Below are 27,939 nucleotides of genomic sequence, written 5' to 3' on the forward strand. Positions count from 1 at the left end.
TAATTTTTTTTAGTATAAATACATATCAATTATTTTATGGGACATATTTATGCTAAAAATGTTATTTGTTATTTATCTGGAAATCAAATTTATCTGAGTGTATTTTGTTTTGTCTTTTTCTTAATCAGGCAACTCTACTTTCAACTGGCTTTAGATAGCCCAGACCCCACGTGACCACTGTGCTTTTGGTCCCTGGATGTTAGTCAAGCTCTAGCGAGTTTGTAGCTCCCTCTGCTGGCAAGCCAGACCACATCTTTGACTTGAGCTCCACTATGAAGTTATGAGCAGGAAATAATGGACGGCAATGGAAGAAAGTATAAAACGATTATGGGGGATGGTGAGTAAATCTATTCATTTGAAACAGGGGGTACCTTGAAGATTTGAGCCATACGTTTTTTCCTTCAGTTGTTTCATATTTTAGGAATTCTTACAGCCATATGAAGTCACTTATTGTTTAATTTTGAAATCATGATATCAGTGTTTTATTTCTTCTGTTCCACAATGAATATACATCAAACTGTTTTAATATTACATTGTAACTTGGATCCCAGAAAACTTGCAACTATCTTTAGAGTCCTGTCTTGTAGCTTCTGGAGGGTTACAGGATCAGAAGATAGAAGTAGGATATTATTTTCAGTGATTAGTGTTCTAGCAATAGACAATTTGAAAATTCTAATTGGAGAAAATTGATACTAACAGTTTTTTTTCTCATTATGATGTTAGTTTCTTATGTTTTGCCTCATTGTGAGAGTTGTTCAAATCTTTTTGCATAGTAACTTGACAGGTACATGCAGCAAAGTTGCTGAGGTGTGGGGAAGTATTTATAGTAAACATGTCTTTTAACCTTTGCAACCAAGTAGTATGAAACTGGACAGCTAGCAGGTTGACTGGGCCAAATCCCAGTTTTACAGGGCAGCACATCTTGGCCTGTGTATTACAGATGGCTTTCCATCTGGTGGCCAACACCAAGCTCCCCATCAGTTTCTTGAAATATGAGGAGAAACTTGCATAATCCAGTGAGTGGAAAACAGAAGGCCTATTCTGGCCTATTCAGGGTATATTTTGCCTTGAATTGTAATTTTGGTAGACTCCAGAACAATGTTGGCTGGATAAAGAAGAAAGATGGAGTCAGAAAATCTGTTTTCTGAGATGCTGCTGGGCTCCGGCTGCTTCTCCAGAAGGGCCTATATCTTTTCCACACAGTGTTGGCGGAGAGACGTGCCCTTAGGTCCTGGCGCCTGGCTGCATGTCCAGGCAGTCAAGGTGCAGCCTCCAGTGCTTAGATTGGTGGGAGAACATTCAGAAGTCAGAGAGTTCCTGGTCAACTTCTGGAGAAGTTTTTTTATTGAGGACTGATGCTTGGTTTCAGATACAAGGCAATGTTCTAGCCACAAGGACAGCAACCAGAACCAGCAAAGCGGAATAACAGATGGCTAGTCAGCGTGGAGGTGTCTGGGGCATGCTTTGCAGTTCAACCCCATGGACTGGGTCCACCTGTGGGTCAAATATGAGGGAGTTCTGAGGTGCTGTGACTTAGGGAATGTATGGGAGTGAGCTTCCGGCACACCATGTCCCAGGGAGTTTGGCTGCTAAAGCAGGGGAGGTCAGTGGGGCAGCACAGCTTGAGGGTCTGGGAGTTGCAGTGAATGGCCCACAGAATCTCATGTTTGAAACATGACAGAGGAATAGCTTAGGCAGAAAATATTAGCTTATGTCAAGGGATGCAAACTGGCAGCCCAGCAGATGTTCTGGTGGCTTGCATAGTGTGGAAACAAACCAGAAGGTCTGAACGTTGAGTATGCTTTCAAAATTTGCCACAGTTACCAACACTCCCTGTGGCCTTACACAGGCTGCTTCACAGTTTAAGATACCGGCTGCTGGGTCCCTAATGCCATTTGAATTTGGAAACTCTGGCTGACACTTTACTTTTGTTCTGATTGATCTGGGAGGATGAGAAGGACCAGAATCTTCAGAAGCAGCTAACACTGGATTCAGCTGTGAGAAGCTGGGTCAACAAGAGCCAGAGAAAGTAAGGTAGCTGCTGACATCGCTAAAGAGAAAACTGTCATCAAAAGTACTATCAAAGATGTCTAATTATTCAGATACAGAAACTAGCTAAACTTCACTTCAATTGATGAAGCCAAGACCAGTCACTCTTAATTACAGGGAGCCAACAGACACACTTTGTAAGGATCCCAGGTTGTATTCTTATAACTCACTCCTCTTTTATAATATACTTATTTGAGTGGCAGTATACTAGATAAGCAAGCTTTCCAGGGATTGCACAATACCCAAAGTTCTATCTTATTTATTGGTTCATGGGACAATATCTAAAATAGCTTGAGAAAACCTGTTTTGGATGGTTGAGAAAAATTTAGCTGCTCCTAAAGAGATGCTAAAAGGATGCTCTTTAGGTTAAAGCACCAATTTGAAAATCCACAGTATCCCCGATAGTGGTCATTATCCCAAAGGATTCTGTTTGAATTTACAGACCTGTGTCCATCTGAAACTAGAAAAATGACCTTTGCAATATAACCCTAAAAATGAGGCTTTTGCAAAATAATCGTCTAATAGTTCAAATAATTTAGCTCCAGTATATTCTACAGTGGTGAGCTAAAAAGGAAGCAGAAAGTTGCCTAGCGCAGGGTCTACATTGGTTCTCAATAAATATTTAGTGAAGAATAAATGAATTTGCAAAGAACTGAAACTCCACTCCCATCTTTAAACATTTTTTTTTCAAACTTCATGTGAGGATCAGTCCATGACTTACTAGAATGATTTTTTAAAGCACTCTTTGTATCAGTAAGAGTGTCATCTTAATAAGCCATCAACACGTATCCAGCTGGACAGTTTCAAGACTTTCTTCTACTATATAAATGCTCTTTAGTAAGCCAGAAGATAAACAGTTTGGAAGAGTCACAGGAATGTTTGTAACTGTAGCCTGAGAGGACTTGAACCAATGGAAATCTAAGGAAAGTACTTTCAAAGGATGATTTAACTGGACTGCAGAAGAAATCCTAGAAAACCACTTTATAACATTCAGGCAAATGTCAGAGACAACTGGTTTCAAAAATCTAAAATATTTCACTTGTATATTATGTGCACTATTCCCACTTTAAAAAATTCGCCTACAGTTGGAACATGTAGGGATTTTTTTAACTCCACAAGTTTTACTTTTCTTCCACTTGGGGCCTTTGGAGTATTTGATGTGTGCTGAGTACTGGGACTATAGACAGGGCAAACATACATATGGTTTCCATGTGCTTGTTGTATAAAATTTACTTCAAACTTTCATGAAGTTTAGCTAATTATGTTTCATTAGAACAAACCCAGGTCCTATTAGATGATTATTAACAGATATGGTGCAATAACAGCATTCTCAATATTTTGGAGAACAAAAATGAAAGAAATCCAAGTTTGAGCAGTTGGTATGAAAATATGTTAGAACTGAAATTACATGCCTCAAAATAAGAGCAAAGGAAGCAGAACTGAATTTGTTCTTATGTACTGATGAGACACTAGCAACAGGAGGACATTTAGTCACAGGCATGTTCACTGCCATTGACAAGCCTGGATACACTGCCTTTATTTAAGAAGCGACAACTCTGGGAAATTCAGCAAAATAGTAGTTTTCCACATTTTTTTAATTGAAGTATCTTCACCCTGATAGACTCTTTAGTATTCATATTCGGGGGACTCATTTTAGCGGTGTTAGTGTTGCTTATAATAAACTGCTGCCCAGGGAGTGAGCACCCAGCTGCTGATTGTATTAAAAATAGCTGAGGTTCATATACATTCAATCAGACCTTCACACACACACACACCCACACACACACACCCCTCTTAAACCTTTTATGGAGTGTTTTTCCTTGAGGTGGTCCTTAATGATTATTTTAATCTAGTTTCACCTGCCCAGCTATATTGGAACTAATGACACATAGAATTAAGTGATCCAGGCAAATCCCTTTATGAAAGCCTTATTTAAAAGTAGGGAGCAACTTTGCAAAATAAAATAAAATAACTAACAATTAATTTAATATAGATCTGTGATATGAAATAATAATTTAAATAGTTATATATAATATGTATTATAAATTTAATAAAACCTGTCAGGCTAATAAGATTTAATGTAATCACCTCCTTGAGTATATTTACTTCCTGAAAGAAGGGAGAGCAGTACAATCGCCCTCGCTGTATCAAATGGGGTCTCTGGGAAGCATTTGTATCATCAGGAGGATAGCTGGATCAATTTCCCATTACTGGTTTCTGTGAAGGTGTGATATCACTGGTAATACAACACTAAGATGAAATGAGAATTTGTCAACTACGTCTGCAACACCTAGTCTATGCAATGCTATTAAAGGCCATACTCTTATCTGTAGTTCTACCTATATGTGAGAAAAAGAGAGAGAGAGAAAACAAAACAAGATAAATCTCTGGAGGAAAGAATCTTGCCTATTAACTACTGCAATAGAGATCATTGTGACAATGACATTGGAATGAAGAACAACAAAAAGAATAAATATGTCTGTAAATATAAAGCAACAATTGTCAAGCTTTAGTGTAAATTATGAATGCCTGAAAGGCTGGCCAGATGACATTTTGATCTCCCTCACCAGGATTTCTGATTCAGTATGTCAGGGGTGGGAATTTACATTTCTAACAAGTTCTCAGGTGATGCTAATGCTACTGGCCTGGGGCCCACACTTTGAGAACCACTGAGAAATATTAGTTATATAAAACAATGATGTCTTGTGGGGCTTATAGTTTATATAGAGTTAAAATCCATGCATACAGGGACAGTTATTTTGTGACAATGGTAGCCCTTCTGCTCAGCAGGAAAAACAGATAGTCTTTTCAATAAATAGTCTCAGTAAATGGTGCTGAGTCAACTGGATATTCATATAGGAAAAAAAACAATGGTTGATCCCTTTCTTACACCGTGCACTAAACCCAGTCTCAAGTGATTGCAGGTCTAAATGTGAGAGGCAAAAGCAGCAAAACTTCTAGAAGGTAGTATGAGAGAATATCTCGGTGACCTGTTTAAGATATTCTTGAACAGGACACAAAAAACACTATTCATAGGGGAAAATTTAAATTACATTAAAATTCTTAATTATGTTAATCAAAAGACACTATTAAGAGTAAAAATGCAAGCTACAGACTGGAAGCAGATAGTTGTAACATGTGTAAATGACAAGGAGCTCATATTCCAAATCTATAAAGAACTCCAACAATAATAAACAATCCACTATAAAAATGGGCAAAATTCTTCAAATGACACTTCACAAAAAAGGTTATACAAATGGCCAAATATATAAAAACTAGCTAACCTCAGTAGTAATCATAGAAATGCATTTGAAAGTCACCATGCAATTCCCCTGTTCAAAATCAGATCATGGATGCAATTAAAATACAGTTAAAATGATGGACACTAGTAAGAACTTATGAGAACCGTGGCACAGTGAGAAACCTCATACACTGCTGGGGGGAAGGTGAAATGGCGCAATCATTTGGATATAAATAATTTGGCATTGTTTACTGAATTTGAAGATGCATATCCCACAAGACCCAGCAATTTCATTCCTAGGTATGTCCACGTGCACTAAGAGACTTGTACCAACATGTTTATACATCAGGAGTCCTAAGAGCCCCAAGTACAAAACAACCCAAATTTCCATCAACAGGAGAATCGATAAGTATGTTGTTTATAAAATGAAATTCCATGCATCATCACTGACTATGGATGAACTAACTACATGCAACAAGATAGGTGAATCATAATATTGAATGAAACACAAACATAATATTGAATGAAAGTGGCCAATCACAAAATTACATATGAATGATTACATTTATTTAACTTAAAGAACAAAAAACTAATTTATAGTGCATCGCTCCTTAGTTTGTAAATTTTTAAAGAAAAACTAGGAAGTGATTACTTTCAAAATGAAGACAGAATGGCTTTCTTTGTTGGGAAGAGAGGCCAGTAGTTATGAGGGGAGGAGATGGGTTTTTTTTGGGTACCTGCAATGTTCTGTTCCTTTACCTGGGTGGGTATTTACACAGGTGTTTGTTTTGTAATATATCATTGAACTGTACATCTTGTTTTTGCCCCTTTTCGTCTGTATACTGTATTGAACAGCAAATGGGATAAAATGCTTTAAAGCATAAATCACTCACTCTATCCATTTTTAAATACCGCAGTAAAACAAATTGTCCTTTCAGGTTGCTTGAAAACAGCTGAAGTCCTTGATTTAATTATTTTCTGATTACAATTTAATTAATCTTTTTGTTTAACTAACTTATTTTCATATTCTAGTTTCTACATTACTTGTATTAATTTGGCAAAGTGAGTTAATATTGAATGAGAATCAAATGCTCTGGTGTCATCTGGATAAACACCTTGTTTAATTCTTAGACGGCTTTACATATTTAATTTGATTTCAAATGTACAAGGGAGACAGAATAAAAGTAGGATCATTGCAGGACTGAATAGTTTGTAAATATAACTGACCAACTCCAATGATGCTACTGCATAACAGAAGCTATTTAGATCATATACTGATATGTTAAAATGAACCTTATTTGAGGCAATTCTATTATTGATATATAATAAAAATATCATCACTAAATATAGGTCACACCATACCAATGACCAACAAGTTTAATTTTATTTTATAAACTCCTTTCTAAAGGTATAGTCTAGTATTTCCATCTCAGAGAACAAAATTAAGCAATTGCATTTTAAGCACCTTGAAGGATTTGAGATTTAACCCTATTTGTAAGCTAACAAGTTAGCTGGTCACAGTTTCATGGATGCACAACTCCTGAGTTAGAGATGAAAGAGTCAGATGCAGAAAAGCACTCTGAGCATCAGCTTATTTGGGGCTGGTTTCCTGAGCCCCAATTCCCACAAGCCTAAGAGAAGTCAGGTTATATTTGCATACACCGTGGGTGGTGTTACAGGAGAGTAGCTCTGAGTTGAAGGAAACCAAATAAGCCTGCTTGCCCTTTGCTCAGGAAAGAGAGAGAGAGATGCTATCTTCTAAAGCTCTAAGCAAACCTACCCTTCGTTCAGATGGAGGTACTATCTCCAGCTGCCAAGGCTCTTCCAAGGCTGTTCACTATGCATACAGCCTTGAAAGGATAGTCTCGAAAAAAGGATAGCTAGTGCCTTGCTCATAAGACATGCAGAAACACAAGACCCCGGGAGAACTGTCTCTCCATATTGGTGATGGCTAAAACCTCTTTATACAGTTGATATAAGACATTTTCTTCAGTTAGAAACTGAATACTGGTCTAAACTGAATTTTTCCATTTTTTTTTTTTGAAATGAGAACCAAAAATTTTTAACAGTTCATATTGCATTCAGAATGCTTTTGAGAGTCATAATCACATGAAGTCCTAGAAGGACCTTGAATACATATAGTGCATATATATGTAATACACATACATCTGTATGGTTTGTTTTCCACCTCCCCCATTTAAAATGTAAATTCCCTGAGGATAATGACTTCGTGTGTGTGTATAATTTATTTTCTTATTCTGGTTCCTACATTACTTTGCACTACTTTAATTAATAAAGTGGTATAGGTCTGCCGTCCCTCTTCTTTCTCTTTGTCAACACCATCACCTTAAGAACAATAACTAAAAGTGTGTGCCTGTAATCTGAAGGTACTAATAGTCATCAAATATGACAATGTTTTCTTATCTTCAAGACCACCTATCCATAGAATCTAGGACAATGGCTCACACACAGTGGAGCTCAGTAAATATTTGTTGTTGCATTGAGTTAACCTGAACTCAGGACCCCATTCGACAGTCTGTAAGCCAAAAGTTGCTCTTGGTGACATGCTTGCTCAGTAACATGCTGTCCTTTGAAAATAGAAAACATTGCTTTTTCTCAAACCCGTAGACAGTCATCTCAAGCTCAAAGACTTCTGCTCATTTATGATGATTCTTGTGTACAGATGTATAAAACGGAGGGAACCATCATATGCATCTCCAGAAATGTGTGTTTTATTATGAGATGAGAAGGAAGTCAAGGAGCGCCTGTTTTTCCTTCCTCTGAGAACTGGTCCCACCCACGCCCCCACCCCACCCCGTGCTCATTTCCATCCTCTTCAACAGGAATTTAGCAGCCAGAGCTTATGGTCGAAATTCTATCCATATAAGTTCCTCCGGGGACTGAATCATCAGCACAATGCTTTGGAACCACTCTGGTCTTCTTTACCAAATTCAACCTTTCTGTCAACAACAAAATGTGGAAAGGACACAATGTTTCCGTACTCCTTCCACATCAAAAAATTACCTCCTACCGGAACTAGAAAATGTATGTCACTGTGAATTACCATCTGCTACAGCTCCTCGCCGCCGGGCAGCGCCGGGGTCTCGCACACAAAGGGTGAGAGCGGGGCGTGGGGAGGCTGCAAGGCGTCGCTGCTCCGCCCGGCCAGGCCATGTCCGCCCGAGCGGCCATCCCGGCAGTGGGGACCAGGAGCCGGCTCAACTTGGGGCTCGGGATATCTGAATGCCACGGAAACTGCGATCCTACCCAAACGAGTCAGGGAGAGAGCAGCCGAGGGCGTGCGCGAGCTGAGTGAGTGCTTACGTCGCAGCGAGATCTGTGCTGGGATAATTAGAGAGGAGTTAGGCTGAGCCGCGTCCTCTTTGAGCAGCGGCAGCCGCAGCCGCCGCCGCCGCAGCAGCAGCAGCCCGGAGGGGCGCGCCCGACTGCGGCCGCTGGGCAGCGCCCAGGGTGAGGCCCGCGCCCCGCAGCCGCCGCCCCGCCGCGCCCACGGTCCCGGCGGCTCCGGGCTCACAAAGGCGGCGGCTACCCGCGTGGCCTTCTCCATCCAGGCGTTCGATTCTCGCTCCCTTCCTTCTCCTCTCCCGAAGGCGAGAATGGCAGGGCCGGGCGAGAACCTGGGGCAACGGTGGCCCTAGCTCTGCTCCCCCACCCCTCTTGCGGGGAGAGGAAGCGGGCTGCTCGCGGACGATGTGGTCAGGGCTGCTCCCCAGAGCGTCTTCTGCCCGGGTCCCAGCTGCCGTCCCTCTTCTCTGCTCGCTCCAACCCACCGAGAGGGGCTGATGCTGCTATCGCCGCCGCCGCCTCCGAAGCCGCGGCCGATGGATGCCAGGGAGGGCCGCCTTGCTTAGCGTCCCCGCCTCCGGGTTTGCTGGTAGGAGCCGGCTGCTCTTTCTTCTCTCTCGCTTTGGGGTATTATAGAAAAGGTTTTATCCTCCACTCCTTTTTCCCACCCTCTCCTCCCCCAACCCTGCCTTTGCAATGTACCTTCCCGGCGAGATCCCTCCCCCCAACCTCTCCGCAGCAAGTCCGTTGAAATAAAGGGCTAGAGGAAGACAGAAGTTGGGGGTGGGGTTGAGGGGGGAGCCCACGCTGGTGCCAACGCCACCAAAACCCCTTCTGGTGCCTTATGAGATCACGGTGCATCCAGGAGGGGAGGAGGGAAGGTGCGCTATCTGCAGAGCCTCCGCCTAACTGGATCCCAGTCATTTTAAATGGAATCCCACAAATGTCTTAGAAATAGCATCTTTGAATAAGTAAAAGGAGAAATAAGCTCCTTCCCCCCTCTTTCTCTTTCTCTCTTTTTCCTTCTGGCAAAGACGCTCTCTCCCCCGCCCTGAGCTCCGCGCTGAAGAGCCGCCTTATTATTAATCAGAATTTCCATCGTTATCCCTGGCAGGAGCATCCTTCAGTAGGGACCGCAGAAGCATCACAGTGCTGGGGCTGAGATGTGCATGGGGGCTGTTTCTGTTACATCTCGGAAGAGAAGAGGACAGCACCAAAATCAGCACCACCTGTGCGGGGTGCAGTTAGGGGTGTTTTGTTAGGAGAGAGAAAGGACAAGAAGAGGAGTGCTGGGCCGCCAGAGGTCCACATCTCTTTAAAGGAAAGGGACAAGGGAACTAAAGTGGGACATTGTTTTTAGTGGGTGGGCAAAGAAGTTTATATCCTCCATAGAAAAGGTGTGGGGAAGCAGGAGCAACAGGGTACTTGACTGGACACCAAGACAAATCGTTTCCTGTAAAGAAGAGGAAGCAGGCAGCAGCGAGGTCTGGAGGCCGGTGTGTGGTAGTGACCAGGGCCAGCGGTGCAGTGGGACAGCCAGCAAGAGAAAGGCAGGGCTCAGGAACAAGCAGAACAATGACTCATTTACAGGCTGGTCTCTCTCCTGAGACCCTGGAGAAAGCCCGCCTGGAGCTCAATGAGAACCCAGACACACTGCACCAGGACATCCAGGAGGTGAGGGATATGGTCATCACCAGGCCGGACATTGGCTTTCTCCGCACAGATGATGCCTTCATCTTACGCTTCTTACGGGCCAGGAAGTTTCATCACTTCGAGGCTTTCCGCCTCCTGGCCCAGTACTTTGAGTACCGGCAGCAGAACCTGGACATGTTCAAAAGCTTCAAGGCCACTGATCCGGGCATCAAGCAGGCACTGAAGGATGGCTTCCCTGGGGGCCTAGCCAATCTGGACCACTATGGCAGGAAGATTCTAGTCCTTTTCGCTGCCAACTGGGATCAGAGCAGGTAAGTCCTAAATCCGAACTTGTACTAGGGCTTCTTTTACTCTCCCATTTTCCAGAATTTATCTTGAGTAGTGTCATAGTTTTACAGCGTTGACGTTACTGTTTATTTGGCTCGGAGTGGGTGGGTGGGGTGGGTGGGAAGAGAAACTGGAACGAAGAAATGCGTTTTTGGTGGGCACCCTGGGGAGGTGGTGGGACTTTTATCTTTACCTTTGAAACTCTTACTTCACTAGCACCCGTTTTCTACTGCAGCGTTAGGTGCTTCATGAACCATATTATTGTGCTGTACAATCTCAATCATTCAGCTTCTAAATAAAGCTGCTAATTTTTTCAACTCCTAAATAAGTTTACTGTTCTGTGGAGAAATGAGTATGAGAATGGAGACAACTTTCCCTCCTTCCTCCTAAAGAAATTCTTTTTTTTTTTTTTTTCCTAAAGAAATTCTTAAACTGGATTCATCACCATCATCGTGCTCCACCACTTCCCCCTCCTCTCTCTCTTTAGTACTGCGGTTTTATTTTTTTAAGACTACCCTGGCATTCAACCAAGATCAAGTAGTTTTATTGCTTGGAAACTTTTCTGCTTGGTGATGTGTAGATGAAGGAATAATATGATGTGTGTCACTTCAATAAAAAGGAAGAGTTGTCCCCTCTGTTGCTGAGCATGCCGCCGACCCTGAAAATAAAGGCTGACTTGTGTGCCTGTTCTACACCTGTCACTAATCTAAAGAATGCGTTTCCTGTCTGATGTGATTTTTCGTCATTTGGAAGGAAGTGAAAAATGTTCAGATCTGTCAGTTGGCAGACTTTTTGAGCTCTCTGGCTTTTTAATGGAGGAGAACTAATATTCTTACTTCATGTACATTACAATAGAAAAAAACAGACAATGACTCTTCTACTTCCTCAGTTGGAGGAATTATTTTCTCAGATTGAAAGATATAAGAAATTATAAAAGACCTTTGTGTAAGGTAGTTTCAATTAAGTTTGAAGTTAAATAAATGTCATGGAACTTAAAAGCGTTACCAGAATTATGAATCATAAGAAGCTTGTTGTTAAAACATCGCTGTATTTTTAGTGCGGTGAATGGTGATTTTTGATGCATCTGGTTAGTTTAAACCATCTCTGGAGCAACTTTAAAAGACTTTTACAGTTACTGAGAAATCTTATGGATCTTATAGGTCTCCAGATAGGCTTCTCAGAGTCTTGGGATTTTAGAATGCAAATTAATATTTTTAACAGGCGTTTAACCCTTCAGTTGGTCTCCTTTTTCCTGTAATTCTACGTTGAGAACTACAATTATTTTTTAGGTAAATATAAAGATAAACTACTACCTGAAGAATCATAAAGCTAAGAAACTCATAGAGTTAGCCATTGAGGGGAATGGAGCTCTCTTTCTGTCTCTTATTTTGGTTAATTATAGAGATTTTACTGTACTCTTTATCAGGTAGCAAAGTTTAAAGGCTCATGAAATGGCATCCTTTGACCACAATTTCTCTTTTAAAAGTTTTTATTTCATCTAAGAAGTACATTGTAGGGTTATGCAAACCAATTATTGTGTATATCAAAGCAGAAAAATTTTATTCAAGAAAGAACCTAGTATTTCATGAGTTAGACTGGAACTTAGTTTATTGAGTTGCCATGAAATGAGCGCTATGGAAATTGTATATTTAAATATGTCTCAAAGTCTGTTAAAGATATCATTAGGGAAGCAGGTTGCCCTTAGGGAGACATGAACATACATCAAACCTATTTTCATTTATTTCTATAAGTGAGCTAATATTGACATTGATTTATAAACCTAATTAAGATGAAAGCCTCTTGTAGTTCTCATGTATGTGGAAAGGTGATTATTATGGACTTACTAAAGAAACTGTGTTTTAGTTGTCTATCTCATATTTTCATGTAAAGGCTAAGTTACTAGTAATCAAAATATATCTCCCTGGAAATCTACAATGGGAGGGGACTTATTAATTGATATGTAGAACTATTTCTTTAAATCTACACAAAATCTTAAATATTAAAACTTTGTACATGTGACATTACAAATGAAAAGCCATGTCCTGTAAAAATACCTTACAGGGCCTATAGACTAATAATTGTGAATTCAATTTCTGTGGTTGGAAATGAACAGGTATGATCAAGAAGTTTTAGTACTTCAAGATCAAAAGGTATACAATTTATTTGGAGCTTATCTAAAATTCAGTTGAGTTTCCTCCTCCTATATAGTTTTAAAAAAGTCCCTCCCTCCTTTTCCCTGCCTGCACCCCCCATCCCATATCTACATGTACATATACAAGGACTAGTGGATAAGCAGGTCCCCCCTCTTGGCATCCTCTGTAAACCTTTATCCTTGGGAGATGTGCCTAAGAACTGTCTCTGCCCTGCTCTGAAACCAGCAGGACAACTGCCTTTCTGACAGTGCCCAGAGTTTCACCAGCTCTTTTCCTGCCTTTGGCCTGAATCCCCTTCCTTCCTCCACCGTACATTTTCAAGGCTTATCTGACTTGACTCCTACAGAAGTCTCTGCCACCTTCCCTAGGTGTTTACCTTACGATTGCTTTGTTAGCTGGATATGCCATGTGCCAAATTCTTTTACTCCTTATCCCTCCCTGTTCTGTGAGTGAGGTGTTCTCACTTTCCTGCTCTGATCCCACCAGTCCAAACAACCTGGGTCCCTGTAGAAGACTGCACATCTGAACATAATTCTAACCACCTTCTAGAGCTGTTCAGTGAATTACCTGGCTTTCAACAACTAAAAAAAAAAACAAAAAAAAACAACAAAAAAAACAAAACACTATTAAAAGAGACAAAATAGGGCTTCCGTGGTGGCGCAGTGGTTGAGAGTCCGCCTGCCAATGCAGGAGACACGGGTTCGTGCCCTGGTCCGGGAAGATCCCACCTGCCGCGGAGCGGCTGGGCCCGTGAGCCATGGCCACTGAGCCTGCATGTCCGGAGCCTGTGCTCCGCAACGGGAGAGGCCACAACGGTGAGAGCCCCGCGTACCGCAAAAAAAAAAAAAAAAGAGACACATAACATTGTTTTAAAGAAAGAATAGGTGGGAATTGTCCAGGATTGCACAGGGAAATTCCAGAAATGAATTAGAGGTAGAAGAAAATGTCCCCCTTTATTTGGATAACAGGTTATTTCCAACTTCCCAAAGGGAATATCAAGATTTTTTGTGAATTTTGAAAAACTTTGTAAAGAGTTTTGTGTAACAAAAAAATACTAAGCCTCATGTTATTATAACAGCACCTGAACTAGAGTTAATGTTCAGTAAATGTTTGTTGAGTTGAATTGAGTTATGCATTTTTTTAAAAAAGAATTCTAAGCAGGAAGTTATCTATATATACTTTCTCCTATATTGAATTTTTAGGACAGTTTTCTGTGCTTCTCAGGAGACTGGAAACAGTAAATGTGTGTGAGATGGTGACTATAAATAAAATAGTGTCTCTTCCTATTGCAGTATAGTGCAGGTCAGTTTCAGGTTATTGCAAGTAACTGGACCGTTTCCAAAGCCTTTACAAGAAATATGGAATCTTCAGGAGACTGAGGTATAATATTTACAGTGTACCCACCTTGTAATACAGCTAAAAAAATATTTGAAATACTGAAATGTCAAAATGACTTTCAGTGTGGTCTGTGGTTCTTTTATAAAAAAACAGAACAGGTTTCAGATGATTTGTTACGTTTATTGAGCAGGCTATCCTTGGCAAAGATTCACACAATTTTATCTTTTTTTTTTTTTTCAAATCGTCTAACATAATTTCTGAAAACAAAAGTAAATTCCACAAAATTAAAAACAAATGGATTCTATTTACTGTGATGCAGTAGTCTTCCATATATTACATGCTATCTTGCTTTCCTGAGTGACAGTGCCCTGCTTAGGACTCAGCAGATACCTTCAAATTGTCCACCTGATTTCATCAACAGAGTGTGATGATAATGTACCGAGAAGCTAGAATAGATTATACTACCTTAAGAAAAGGAAGTTTGGAACGGAAGTAGATTGTGGTCTAGACCCTAGGGCGTGAGAGCAGGTATCTGAGAAGTCGAAATTCACTGGCATGTAATTATTGGGAATATTCATGAGTAAACTGTGTTACCTGAAACATAATGATGACATGTATTCTGATATGTGGCCTGTAATTTGTCAGTTAGCCTGCAAGTAATATTTTACCTTCTTAGACTTATAAATGACATCTCTCTACTTAGTACCACAAACAACCAATTGTAAACAAACAATTTATCTGGAATCTGATTAACAGCCATTAGAAAACAATTAAATACAGCCAAGTTAAAATGATTCTAATATAGTGGCAATTCAGAAAGCACTGACCGTCTTGTACCATGTTTGGCTTATCATAATGGACATTGATTATCACTTATAGTACTGAAACTCTGAAAGGGCTCAAAGACTGATTGGTGAGACAATGCTATGATCCTCTAACTTATTCTGGAATTTGCCTAAAACATGTACTGTTGTCAGTTTGTTCGTTCCTATTGTGTGGCTTTTTCATACAAAGGAAAATATTATACAAATGGCCAGCTATTTGAAGCTTCAGTTTTAATTATGACTATGCTCTCATTTATTAAAATAATGTAGCCAGTCTTCAAATGAAAGAAGGTTATGATGATGGTAGCTTAAAAGTTTTTAAAAATAGCCATAGACTATACATATTTGCTTTATTCTCAGCCACAAAGCTTTACTCTTCTGTGGAAGTGCACTAAAATAAAATAAAATAAAATATAAAATAAAATAAAATGATTAGAAATAGATTAAAACAGACAAGGGCAATTAACTAGTTAATTAGGGAGAAACACTCTTACTTGATAATTTTAAAAACAAAAAACAAGCCAAAAAAGAGGCTTAATTTTTTTGGACTGATTTTTCAAGTCTTCTTGGCTCTGTTTATTAAAATATTTAAATATTTCTCAACTTTTTGTTTCTTGGTGTCATATATCCTGGCAGGGTCAGGAATCCTTACCTTCGAAAGCCTAGAGGCTCTGCTATGCCGTATTACGGCTGATTTTGAGATTAGGTCAATACTAGGAATGCAGGTGTGGGTTCCATGGGGTTTCTGTCCCAGCAGGGCTTCTGTATTGCTTCCTTATAGGGCTGCTCTTTAAACAAATACTCTGGGAACTGCAGCTTACTTCAAAATATGCCCTTTGTTCATACCATGGAAAATGGGAGAGAAAAAAAATTGTCCTGAGAAATGTTAGCTAAATATTGGGACAAATCTCTTTAAAAAAATAGGACAGTCTCTAAAAATTAGGGTAATTATGCAGTAATTAGTGAAATAATCCTGAAATAACAGCAATGACCAAGAGTTCCAAACTTCAGCAGGATGTTGATTGGGTCTGGCCCAAACCAGGCTATTTTCATGTTTCAAATATGCAACTTTAAACAAAGTTGAAAAGAAGCAACAGATTTGATGTTACTAAAGTGCTCTGAAAGGATGTCTCAAAAAATGTGTAAAGATATTTTAAAACATGAGCCAACAATTAATAAATTATTAAATTATCCTTAGTAAATTACTATATTTCCTCCATTCTGGGAAAAAGATTGAATTCTTTTACATCATTGAAAGCAGGTACATACATTTCATTAACATAGTAAGTGGCACTATTGACATGAGGGAAAAGATGTCCCCGTACATTGGTTGGGTCCTTACAACATCAAGTAAAATGAGTGAATAGAATAGTACTTGATTCAAATCAATGTTTTAAAAAGTATACTTTTTTCCAGCATTTGCTACATACGTGGACATTTAATAGGTGCTAGGTGCAAAAAAAGACACATGACACATTCTTTGTACCATGAAGGAACATACAACCTCTCCGGGAAGAAAAAACACAAAAAGCTAAATAACTCCAGAGAGGTCATTAAGTGCTAAATGAGGGTATTGCTTGTCAGTGCTGGAAGTTCAGGGCAGGGGCAGCAGGCTGCTCAGTGTTGTATAGAAAGAAAATCACCTGCTCGGGTAATGTAATCAACTTTTTATTTTTTCATTTTAATTAATTATTTAATTCATTCATTCATGTTGAAACACTTTTATAGCATATGCTATGTGTCAGGCACTATTCTAAGCACTTTATAAACATTAATTTATTAAATCTTTATCACATACATATGAGGTAGGTTCTGTTAATATCCACATTTTGCAGATGTGGAAACTGAGGCACAGAGCAATTATTCCACCCATAACCTCACAGCTAGTAAGTGAATTGGTCAAACTTGTTTTGTGTGTACAGGTAGTTAACCAACATAAATCTGGGAAAAGACAATTAAATATAATTATAAAAAAAGCAAGCTCTGATAATTAAAAAATTCATCTATGTTTTAGAAAATCTTGATTAAACATCAGAATGTAGACCATTAGGCACAGAAATTTAAGTTGGTAGAATAAATATTCTGAAGGCAAAGACTGTATTAAGCAGCTAAGCAGACACTTATTCTGCTCTGAGGAAGAGTTGCCTTTTCAATGTTTGTATTTTTCCAGCACAACTTTGTTTTATTTCATTTCATTTTATTTTGGCAGCAGCCCGTGCACACTTTTTAACCTTTTTTTTCCCCAAAGAATTACATTTTTCCTCTAGATGTTTCATTTACAAGGATTCTTTTGTCCTTACTCATGTACATTTCCACAGCAGTAAAATTAAAGCAAGGCTGAGACAACTAATCTGTGCCTAGTGATACAAACCAGACACTTAATTATTTTGGATTTCACATTTCCTCCAAGGTTTGTAGACTTAGCCTGTTCCCATTCTGACTTTTACAAATGTCTTGTTACTTTTCTTCCGCCAAAGCCCCTTGCTGGGACCAGGTTGGAGCTAACCTGATAACTGGCCTGGCGCCATGTTGGTATGGACTTTCTGATCCATCTTCTGACATACAGTATGCCACTGAGACATGAGAAAGCAGAACAGCTATTCATCAAACTCGGTTCTAGGTCTAGGCACCATAAGGAGTGGAGAGCACTGGGGTGTCAGAAAGACCCAGCTTCTCATCTAGGCTTCCAGTTTTACTCCCATAGTGATTTTGGACAAACTGTCTAAATTCTCTGAGATCTCATCTGTGTCCTCATCTCCAAAATAATAGGAACTAAGTCAGGCACAGAGACTTTGGGCTTATTTTGAGATTAAGATAATGCGTTTGAAATTGCTTTGGAAATCTTAAACGATTACACAGATAGAGATATTATTATTACCACTCAGTAATATAAAATACCTTGGTGAATTCATTGACTTTAGCACTAATGATACTCTGAGGCATTAATAAAAGTAACTCTTCTCCTTTGTCTCTTCCCCTGGCACCTTTCTAACACAAAGTGCTTCAGACATTAGAAAATGTGGCATAATGAAAACTGAGGGCTGGGGGCAGCCTTAATGAAGAATTTAATAATGGCTGATTGATTTAGTGACAGAGGGGAAGCTGCTTGCTCTTGTGCTGCTCAGTGTGATGCCAAGATGCCAGTTTTTCCTTGTCAGGCTAAAAGCAAGGGCTGGAGAGTAGGAAGGAAATGGCCTGTTTGTGATTTAAGTCGCTCTTTGCACTGATTGTAAGCTCTAGTAGGGGATAAGACGTTGTGAGCCCCAGGAGAGAAGCATAGGCTAGGTAGCTCCCCAAAACCTTGTAAGGCCAGAGGCAGAAGAAGCTTCCCTGCTCTTGATCACACTGGTACTAAATAGGAGAATTTTTTTTTTTTTTTTTTTTTTTACATATTATAGCAGCTTTGACTTCCTTCAAGAGCAGTGGTCTACTAGTCCCAGGTGTACTGGTGTCATTATTTCATCCTCTCCAAGTTGATTTCAGGTTCAGGCTTTACCTAATGCTGCTTTGGGAAGCACAGTCAGGAGCCAAGAGCTCCATTAATGGGCTAGTTTATTGTTTATGGCTTTCTTTCAACATAGAAGGGAAGAATAGCAATGGTAGAGCTACTATAATTGGGGTGAGCTTGTGAAATACTTATTGTAGTGACGTCTAATTTGTAAAATACAACAGTTCGGAAATAGTTTCAAAGAGAATAATGAAAGTAGGATTCCTGAAGACAGAAAATTCATAAAATGCTCCATTTCTTTGGAAGATATTTTGCAGACTTTGGCAAGGTCTCATGTAATAATGTTCTGCTTACGAATAACCTGCTGAGCTGCTAATGGTAGTAATGTGACATGTTTGACAACAGAGGATTGGAGTGTCAAGAGTGGGTTTTTTTGTTTTTTGTGGTACGCGGGCCTCTCGCTGTTGTGGCCTCTTCCGTTGCAGAACAACAGGCTCCGGACGCACAGGCTCAGCGTCCGTGGCTCACGGGCCCAGCCGCTCCGCGGCATGTGGGATCTTCCCGGACCGGGGCACAAACCCGTGTCCCCTGCATCGGCAGGTGGACTCTCAACCACTGAGCCACCAGGGAAGCCCTTTTTAAAAAAAAAAAAAAATTTATTTATTTTTGGCTGAGTTGGGTCTTCGCTGCTGCATGCGGGCTTTCTCTAGCCGCGGCGAGCGGGGGGCCACTTTTCGCTGCAGTGCGCGGGTTTCCTTATGCGGTGACTTCTCCGCTGCAGAGCACAGGCTCCAGGTACGCGGGCTTCAGCAGTTGTGGCTTGTGGGCTCTAGAGTGCAGGCTCAGTACTTGCGGCGCACGGGCTCAGCCGCTCCGCGGCACGTGGAATCCTCCCAGACCAGGGCTCGAACCCGTGTCCTCCACACCGGCAGGTGGAATCCCAACCACTGCGCCACCAGGGAAGCCCTCAAGAGTGGTTTTGACCTGCCCTTTGAATTCAGTTAGCTAGGATGTTTTTATGTTTCTTTTATTAAACTTATACATTAGTATAATTTATATAAAAATCACTTAATTCTCTTTTTGGAAGAAAGTATTAAATTAAAAAAACCATTGTTAGATTTACCCTTGAAAACTTTGCAAACCTGCTTTTCTCTATTGATGATCCTGGGATTTGCCTTATTTTCTTTCCTTTGGAATAATGATATGTATATAAGTTTCTCTCTTGATTTGACACAGTTTTGGAAAAGCCAAACTTAAAATGTGTTACTTAAAACAAATTGCCTCTTGTTTTCAGCCCTGCTGGTGCCATGGTTTATTCTTCATACATACAGTGCATCATTCTTCCAAAGCCGATTTCAGATTCCACTTTTACTTAAGGCTGTTTGGTATTAATGCTATTTGTCATTCTTATAGGAAATGTAAGAATGATCATAATGGGAGGAAGTTCTAAACTGGATTGTTCTAATTTTTAATTTTCTTAACTGTGATATTATTATGAACTTCAGAAATTAAAGTGAATACTTTTTTAGAGGGGGTAGCTCTAAATTTTAACCAGAACTAAAGCCTTCCTCCTCCAACTTTCCAGTCTGTGTAGGCTTATAGGCTTTTGGTCACAATACTGTGTTAGGCCATTATGTTTAAAAAGGAGATGAGCCAGCCATGAAGTGACAGATAAAGGTATTCAGTCATTCATATTTCACAGATTTAAAGACAGCTAACAGAGCTCTACAAAAAAATTTATCTCATTTGCTTATGTAGTATTTTGGGATGCCATAGCCTTAGGCCTATAAATACCCTGTATACTTTCCAGAGATTTAAAAATAATCTCTTGATCCTTGCCTTTCACAGTAGTAATAAGCTATCTAAAGATTATTGTTAATTTTTAAGTAAAATTTACAAGCAAATATTCTTTAGTTCTGATCATACCCTGCCTATGTCTGTGGTTACCATTACAGTAAAAAGTGTGCTATGTGTGTATTCCAACCAACATTTACTGAACACATGCTACATACCTAGCATTGTGCAAATGGTTTCACCTGAATCATGTCTTTGACTTCCCTTCCCATACCCCCTCCTCCCACCTTGCCACTGCCAGTGAGATGCAGTGAGATAATCATAGATACTCTCATTTAAGGGAACTAAACCTCAGAATGATAAATCATTGACATGTCCAGGGCCACACAGCTAATGAGGGACAGGAAGAGATTCCATCTTGAAGTCTTCTGACACCACGCCCTTTGCTTAATTAATGCTGGGACCCTAAAGAGATTCTATTCCAAACTACTGACTTTACAGATGAGGAAATGAGGCCCAGAGAAAGTGAGAAATTGCCTGAGGTTTCACTGTTAATTATTCCTTCCTTTCTGAACTACTACACTTTCTCCATTCGCCTCCAAATGTTTTTAGAAGTCAAAATAGAACTACTCCCTCACATGTGCTCACTGTCTCATGCATCTTCCTGGTGAGTCCATTGCTTCCACTGAATCCCAATGATTTCCACTCCTAATCCACCCCCCTCCCCACACCACCTCTCCCCTGAGGTCAGGATTTCTTTCTCTCGCTTTTCCCAGATACCTCCACCTGAATGTCTGAGCAGAAAAGTAAACTTGAAATGCAGGCTGCTAAAAACAGAAAATTGTTAACATCTTCTATAAATTTACTAATCCCTCTTGAAATGCTGGGATTCCCTCTTAGAGTAATTATCTCATTTTCTTCTCAGCTCAGATTGCATTACCTCATCCACTTCCTTGAACGTAGGATTGGTGTGCTTTTGATTCTGGAATTTTCAATCTTGAGCTCTCTCCTGAGTTTGGAATTTACTTTTTCAGATGTTTACTTGATATATCTTTCTGGGTATACTACCTGTTTCTCAAGTACAATGGATACTATTCCAAATTCCACATTTCCAGCCATCCTCAACTGTATCCTCTTTTTGCACTATTGATTTTGATGAACGATTTTTACCATCTAATCAGACTGAAGCTAGAATCTGTGTGTCATCTTATACTCTTCCCTCAATCTTAGCCCTCACATTTAATTAAGTATTAAATTTTAAAAAGTTTACCTCTAAAATACTTCTCAAATTTGGCTTCTTTTCTTCTTACTTCCGCTGCCTTCGTTGAGGCAGTGTCTTAATGCACAATTAGGGTCTTTGCACTCTAGTCTAGTTCCATTTTAGAAGAAAGTAAAGAGCATTTATGGAGTTTTTACAGTGTGCCAGGCACTGTGCTAAGTTGCAAAGTAGAAAAAGATAAAGTCTTGACCCCTAAATTTGGATGACCTATGTAATAACAGACAGGTACATTTTCCCTTTTATTTTCATTGATCTCCCTTTCTTTCTGTCCATCCCACCTTTCCTTTTTGTCTTTTCTTTTCTTTTATCTTTATGATATAAACTCAGTACAATTAAAATCTGTTGACACTTTCAATCATAACTGTTTACGTATAGTGTTGTTTATTGATGAAACTCCTTCAAATCTCATTCTCAAATTTTCCACATGTGAAGATATGAAATGTCAGTACTGCTGAGAGCATTCTTGAGCTATTTAAAAGTACCATGCCTAGTTTTTAGGGTTGTTGAAATGAGATTTTATAAACTCATAGCAAGGCCTAGAAGGAAAGGAAAAGGAAAAAAATTGTAGTATTTTCAAAAGCATTGGAATTTGTTTTGGTAGAATACATGTTAAATTCTAGTATGTCCCCTGAGTATAGCGAATAAAGTAAACTTCATCTTAAAAGAGGATTTTTAAACAAAATCGTTTCCTTAAGATTCCTGATGTAGTTTAAGAGGGAATTTTTAGTATGCTTCACAACTTTCTATAGCTTCTACACAAGTGGTTGTCAGATTTAATGCAGCCCTTTTCTGTTGCCGATAGGTACACACTGGTGGATATTTTGCGTGCCATCTTACTTTCTTTAGAAGCCATGATTGAAGATCCCGAGCTTCAAGTGAATGGATTTGTTTTGATCATAGACTGGAGTAACTTCACCTTCAAGCAAGCCTCTAAACTTACACCAAGCATGCTGCGCTTGGCTATCGAAGGCCTTCAGGTAATGATTTACAAATTACCCAGTTTCTCAGTCTCCCATGTTTGGCTTATCTGTGGTAGAACAACAGAAGATCTTACTTAAGGAATAATAAAAGCACATTTAAAAAACTAGTTTTCAAGCACAAACACTAACTGGACAAAGGATCATAGAAGAAAAGCTAGAAGATGTGGGCCTTTTAATGAATGGAAGCTTGTGACACTTGGCACTAAGCCCTCACTATGTCTATAAGTGCCAGTGATGATCTGGGATTTTTAGCTTGATAATCAGAACAAGCAACATCTTCTGTATTTTAATTATTAGCTATCTAGGCTTTTGTTTGTTTGTTTTTCTTTCCTTTTCTGTGTATAGTTGTTAATTAGCTAAATGTTTGCTTCATTGTTCCATTTAGTTGCCCAACAACTGTTGGAAAGCCAATCAATCAATATGTTTTTTGGTATCTGAGATATGGAATCACTGTTTTGAATTACTTCTTTATACTTAATTGGGGTTTTTTTTGCTCTTTTTTTTTTTTAATTGTGGAAGGGCCATCATGTGGAGTTGACAGAGGAATGGTGCATCTTCCAATGAATGACGTTTAACTGGTTGGGAATTATAAAATGGAAAATCAGTTATTATTTAGTGGCATGTTATAAACCTAATATCGACGATTTCTTTTTAAGTTTTAAGGTGTCTTTTTTCTGCTCTCTGCTTGGCTTTATGCTACTTTATATATACTATTTATGGAATAAAATTTAAATTCTTAAAAAGATTTGCAAATTAATTCTTAAGTGAGATTATTCAGTATTTATTCTCAGTATGTTCAACATGCTTTTTAGAAGTTTGCAGCAGTTAGTTTTTATAACGTTTATCACTGAAAATATCGCAAAATAACTAATTTTATCGTTGTCATTCATTAGTTCAGGATGTTAGATTTTTCTTTTTTTAAGTAGAACAACCAAAATTATCTAGATCTCTGCTTCACAGTAATTTCTGACTGTGTCTATAGGCACCTAAATTGAAGGATGATGGCCCCCTAAAAAAAGGTCACTTCTCCAAGCAGCAGGACATCTTAACCAAATTGAATTCACAGTTTGGGTTTTGCCCCTGGAGTGAATAAGACACATCCTTTTCTCTGATAGGTTTTCCCTGATGCAGGTTTCCTGAGTTGTTCTTGGTGAGTCAGCCTTGCTCCTGCCTTATCTTGAACTACACTTTCTTTTTAACTCCATAGAGACAGTTAATAAGAGTTGGGAGGGTATGGGGAAACACAGTGCTTGGAAATGTGTGTATCATGTAGAATCAGTCCTAATTCTGCCCTCCTGCCATCAGCGTGTAAAGTGTTCCTCACTTTATAGAGAAAATTGGTCACCACCAACCATATAACTTAACACAGAATGGTAACCTAGCCTTTTATAATCGTGATCCCAATTTAACTGGCATGAGGGGTAGTCTAGGCCTTCAGCATATGAAGAACTGGAGAACTCATATTATTTCCAAAAAATTGAAAAAAACAAACAACTCAAGGATAGACTCAATATCTTGCTGTTTGCTAATTTACACACTTTATGGAGTCATTTAATAGTAATATGATAAGTCCTCGGTGGAGGAAAAAACTGACCGCTTGGACACATTTGGGAACTTCCCCATTACCCATGGCTCCGATCAGGACTTTCTAAGTGCTGAGGGTCAGATTAAACCTCTGTGCTTGTGTTAGACAGGGAAATGGTCCCCCTCTCTGCAGGGACCTCTGCTGAACTGCCTTATCTCTATTCCCCATCACTGTCCCCATCCCCTTTCCTTGCTCCCAGGACCCAGACTGAGTAAGCAGGGTTGATTCCTCCTGGTTGCCAATTGGAAAGCCACTTAAAAGGAAGGAGATCCTCCTGGGAATAAATTTGACATGTTACTAACTTTTAAACTCATTTTTTCTCTAGTTCAAATTAAGTTTTAAATGCTCTATATCTATGTCTATATCTGTGTCTATGTCTATATCGATATCTATAAACAATGGTGATTCTGAATAAGAATATAAAATGTGCTAAAAATGTTCCATTGTGACATGTGATTTCATATTTACTTTCATACTGAAGTAACGTTTTCTGACTTTTCTAATTAAGACTCTGTTTTATTTTGTACTTACTATGTGAGAAATATTATTGTGTATTGATATGTTTCACGCAGAGCATGAATAAACTGTTTTTTTTGAGATTAGCGTGAAACCGTAAAGTGTTTGAAGTAAAGACACATATGCACAATTTTAGATTGTTAAACACAACTACCGCCATCACTAAGACCACCACTAAAACCACAATAATAAACCCCTTCCAATTAACCCAGTCAGGGAAATTAAGAGATGAGAATATTTTTAATAACTCAGTGATAATTTGTATCACGCTATCATTCTGCTATAATATGTTATTTTTATTTAGGCAAACAAAAAAATATCCTAGGGAATTAAACCAAAAGTAAGAAAAGCTACCAGTGGGTCTAGTGCCGAGGAGGAAACATTTAATGATGTGTATTATTAAGAGATGTAACTGTGTTTTGAAGAGGGCCCATCTCTCTTCCTTTATACAGAGGTGACTGTATAACCTCTCTACCTGCATACACCAATCCCCTTTTTCCTCAGGTATTTTGAGTGACCCAGCTAGAGATAGCACCTTATACTTTGGATAAAAACACAAAGACTATTGCTGTAAGATCCACCTGTGATCACAGTGGAAGGCCAATAGAGAGACACTGTTGAAGGATGGAAACGGGCTATAGAGGCAGACAGACCTGGGTTTGGATGGCAGCCCTGCCACATATCAAATATTTGGGCAAATTACTTAACTTGTTTGGATGTCAGTCTATTCATTTATACCAATTTTAAAGTATTACATTAGAAATAATACACCTCGCAGGTGATATTAATGATCAAAGTAATTGATGTGGGTAAGCTCATTTTTCAAGTGGCATATTTTCCTGGATGTGTGCTGTTTTTCTCACAATTCAGTGACTACCTAGGCTGTGAAGACTTAAAGATGATTGACTTTGGGAATCTGAAAAATATCGTATTTTGCTTTTAGTGCTCAGATTATAGATACACAGATTCCATTTTTTAAAAATCACTTACTTTGTGGTTAAATAGCATCTAGATATTTTCATGTTAGCTGCCAAATAATATATTTTTTTCTCGTTGGAAGCCAAACAAAACATGAGATGTTTTTTTACCTGGTGAAAATTAGTCTTCGTTTCTTTTGGGAGAAACTCCTGGCAGAGTTGGAAAGGTGGTGATTGTGGAGATAGCTTTGGCCTTGAGAGAAAAGCAAGAGTTTGCTAAGGGAATAAGGACAGGAAGAGCATTTGGGGCAGGGAAACTTTGGGGGAGGTGCCTTGAACAGACAGCTACAAAGCATTGAAAGTAAATGATAAATCAGTTTCGATACGGCTAGAGTGAGAAATGAATTGAAACAAATGACCAGAGGTGATCTGGGAAGGGCAGGCTGAGACCTGGCCCTATGGGCTGGAGGAAGGCATGCTGTGTGGTTTGACCTGTGTACTCCAGACATGGGGACATTTGGGACAGGAAAGTGACCCGGTCACTCTTCTTCTTTGGAAAGATCTGTTGGGTAGAAGAATTGACTTGGATCAAAGGAGAGGGCTTAGATATAGAGAACACCCAGACCACCCTAGAGGTACTTATATTGATCCCATTTTGTAGGACAGATAATGAAGCTTCAGGGAGTTTAAGATGCTTACCTGAATTTTCTCAGCTGGCCTCAAGGCTTGAGTCCAGGTTGTCTGATTCCAAAGAATGAATGTCTTTCCTGAATCTTGTTTTTTCTGGTTTTCTGTTAATTAGAAAAATGATACAATTTTAAAGGTTACTTTCCATTTACAGTTATTACAAAATATTGGCTATACTCCTCGTGTTGTACAATACATCCTTGAGCTTATTTTACATCCAATAGTTTGTGCCTCCCATGCCCCCTTGTTTCTGTTGTTTCCAGGGCTGTGCCTAAGAAAAAATGGGTAGCCTCAGGTTAAAGTAACTTTCCTCCCCCATGCCAAAAATCCTCACATTTCAGTACAGGTGAAGTTTCTTTGTTGGGATAGTACAGTACTAAAATAGTCACAAATGGCTGACCTTGCACTTTTTTGGACACCAAGTGGCAGAACCATTTTCTTCTTCCCAGTGAGTGGTCTCTTTGAGTGACTACCAACCTCCCAGTTCCCTGTGATGAAGGGCAAGGGCAAGGCACTTTTCTGCTAGCCAAAGAGAACTTTTATCCTCACAACCACAAATTGGTAAGCCACTCATTATACCAATCCAAGGCAATTCTGTACGCTTTCTCTTTGCAGAATCTTCAAACATTTTTTTTTAAAGGAAAGGCATAAAAGATTTTTTTACCAACACAATGCGGCTCCTTGATAGATAGGAGGCAACATCAGATATATTTTGTGGAAATAAAGTATTCATTCTTAGCCGGAAGGAAAAGAGAAAGAGAAAATTGTCTTGCACCTTACAAGAATTTAATTGATTAGGGTAGTCATAGTAACAGGAAGCATCTTAGAAAATCAATACAAGATTAAGTGGATGTGACTTGTTGACTCTAAGATATCTGCTGGGGAAGCCAATTAAAACATGAAATGTTTGGAAATACCTAGAACAGCTTAGACTGAATTTATAATGAAGCAGTATGCTTTTAATATTTTTTGGTTTCTGTTGCTCTATTTTAATATTTTTCTTATAAAATATTACCATTCTTAAAACTCTTTGGTAGTGAAAAACTCAAACTCTCTTATGAATCCAGAATCTCTTATTTGTGATGTTTTTAAACATATCCTGACCCTACCTTTGTTGTTTGTTGCCCTTTGGATGTATTTACCTGTTATTCCCCCTTAGCTCTGTTCTGCTGAGTCTCTGTGCTGTTGCTTTCACAATTTCACAGGAATCCCCAAACTCCATCTGCTGAAAAGTACATAATGAAGTCAAGAGGTTGCTTGCTGACAAGGGGTTTGGCTGTAACAAAGAATTGAATAGCTCTTTGAATTGCTACCTAAGACTCAGATGTAGGGCCATCACAAAGTACCTAAATCAGTGCCAGATATTGTAAGAGCCCTTAATAAATAGGACTTGTGAAAGAATCAAGAACATGTAATCAATTCACAGTACTTAATGCTGGCCCTTTCTTTTGACTCAAGGGTCCAGTGTTACTAGCAGCCACCAATCTGCTAGCTCTGAGAGCTCTGGTCATTCATGTGGAAGGCAGAAAGTGCTGCCAACTACAAATTCTGGCTCTGACTGTTTGGAAGCCCAGTCCTACCTAGGGGATCTTGCCAAAAACAGAGGCTATGCTAATGACTTGGAACATCCCTGTCCAGGGCTAGCGGGTGAGGAGTGCCATTAACTTCAGTCTAGCGTTAGCTTATTCAGTCTTCCCGATCTTACCCACAGCTCCTGCTAGCTTTGAAATTGCACATGTGTGTGTGCGCGCGCGCGTGTGTGTGTGTGTGTGTGTGTATGGAGGACAGTTATGGGAGAATATTAAAGAGGAAGTCAATGAGATATTGAGTAAATTGGGCTTT

General features: G+C 39.3%; 1 protein-coding gene across 2 annotated transcripts in view; it reads left to right on the plus strand.

The window, feature by feature from the left end:
• Nucleotides 1-9,136: 9,136 nt before the first annotated feature.
• The window catches only part of CLVS2 (clavesin 2), a gene marked incomplete at its 3' end in the record, with an annotated part of 64,830 nt that continues 46,027 nt past the window's right edge, over nucleotides 9,137-27,939 (plus strand). The window contains exons 1-3 of one of the 2 annotated variants that reach the window (XM_082668587.1): nucleotides 9,137-9,185; nucleotides 9,989-10,560; nucleotides 22,215-22,389. In XM_082668587.1, the coding sequence (XP_082524713.1) occupies nucleotides 10,172-10,560; nucleotides 22,215-22,389 (564 nt within the window). In that variant the 5' untranslated portion in view covers nucleotides 9,137-9,185; nucleotides 9,989-10,171. The remainder of the gene's footprint in view (nucleotides 9,186-9,988; nucleotides 10,561-22,214; nucleotides 22,390-27,939) is intronic. The other variant, XM_082668588.1, reaches the window with a different exon arrangement.

The sequence above is a fragment of the Grampus griseus genome (genome assembly GCF_964374135.1).
Source record: "Grampus griseus genome assembly, chromosome: 13".
NCBI classification, from domain to species: domain Eukaryota; kingdom Metazoa; phylum Chordata; class Mammalia; order Artiodactyla; family Delphinidae; genus Grampus; species Grampus griseus.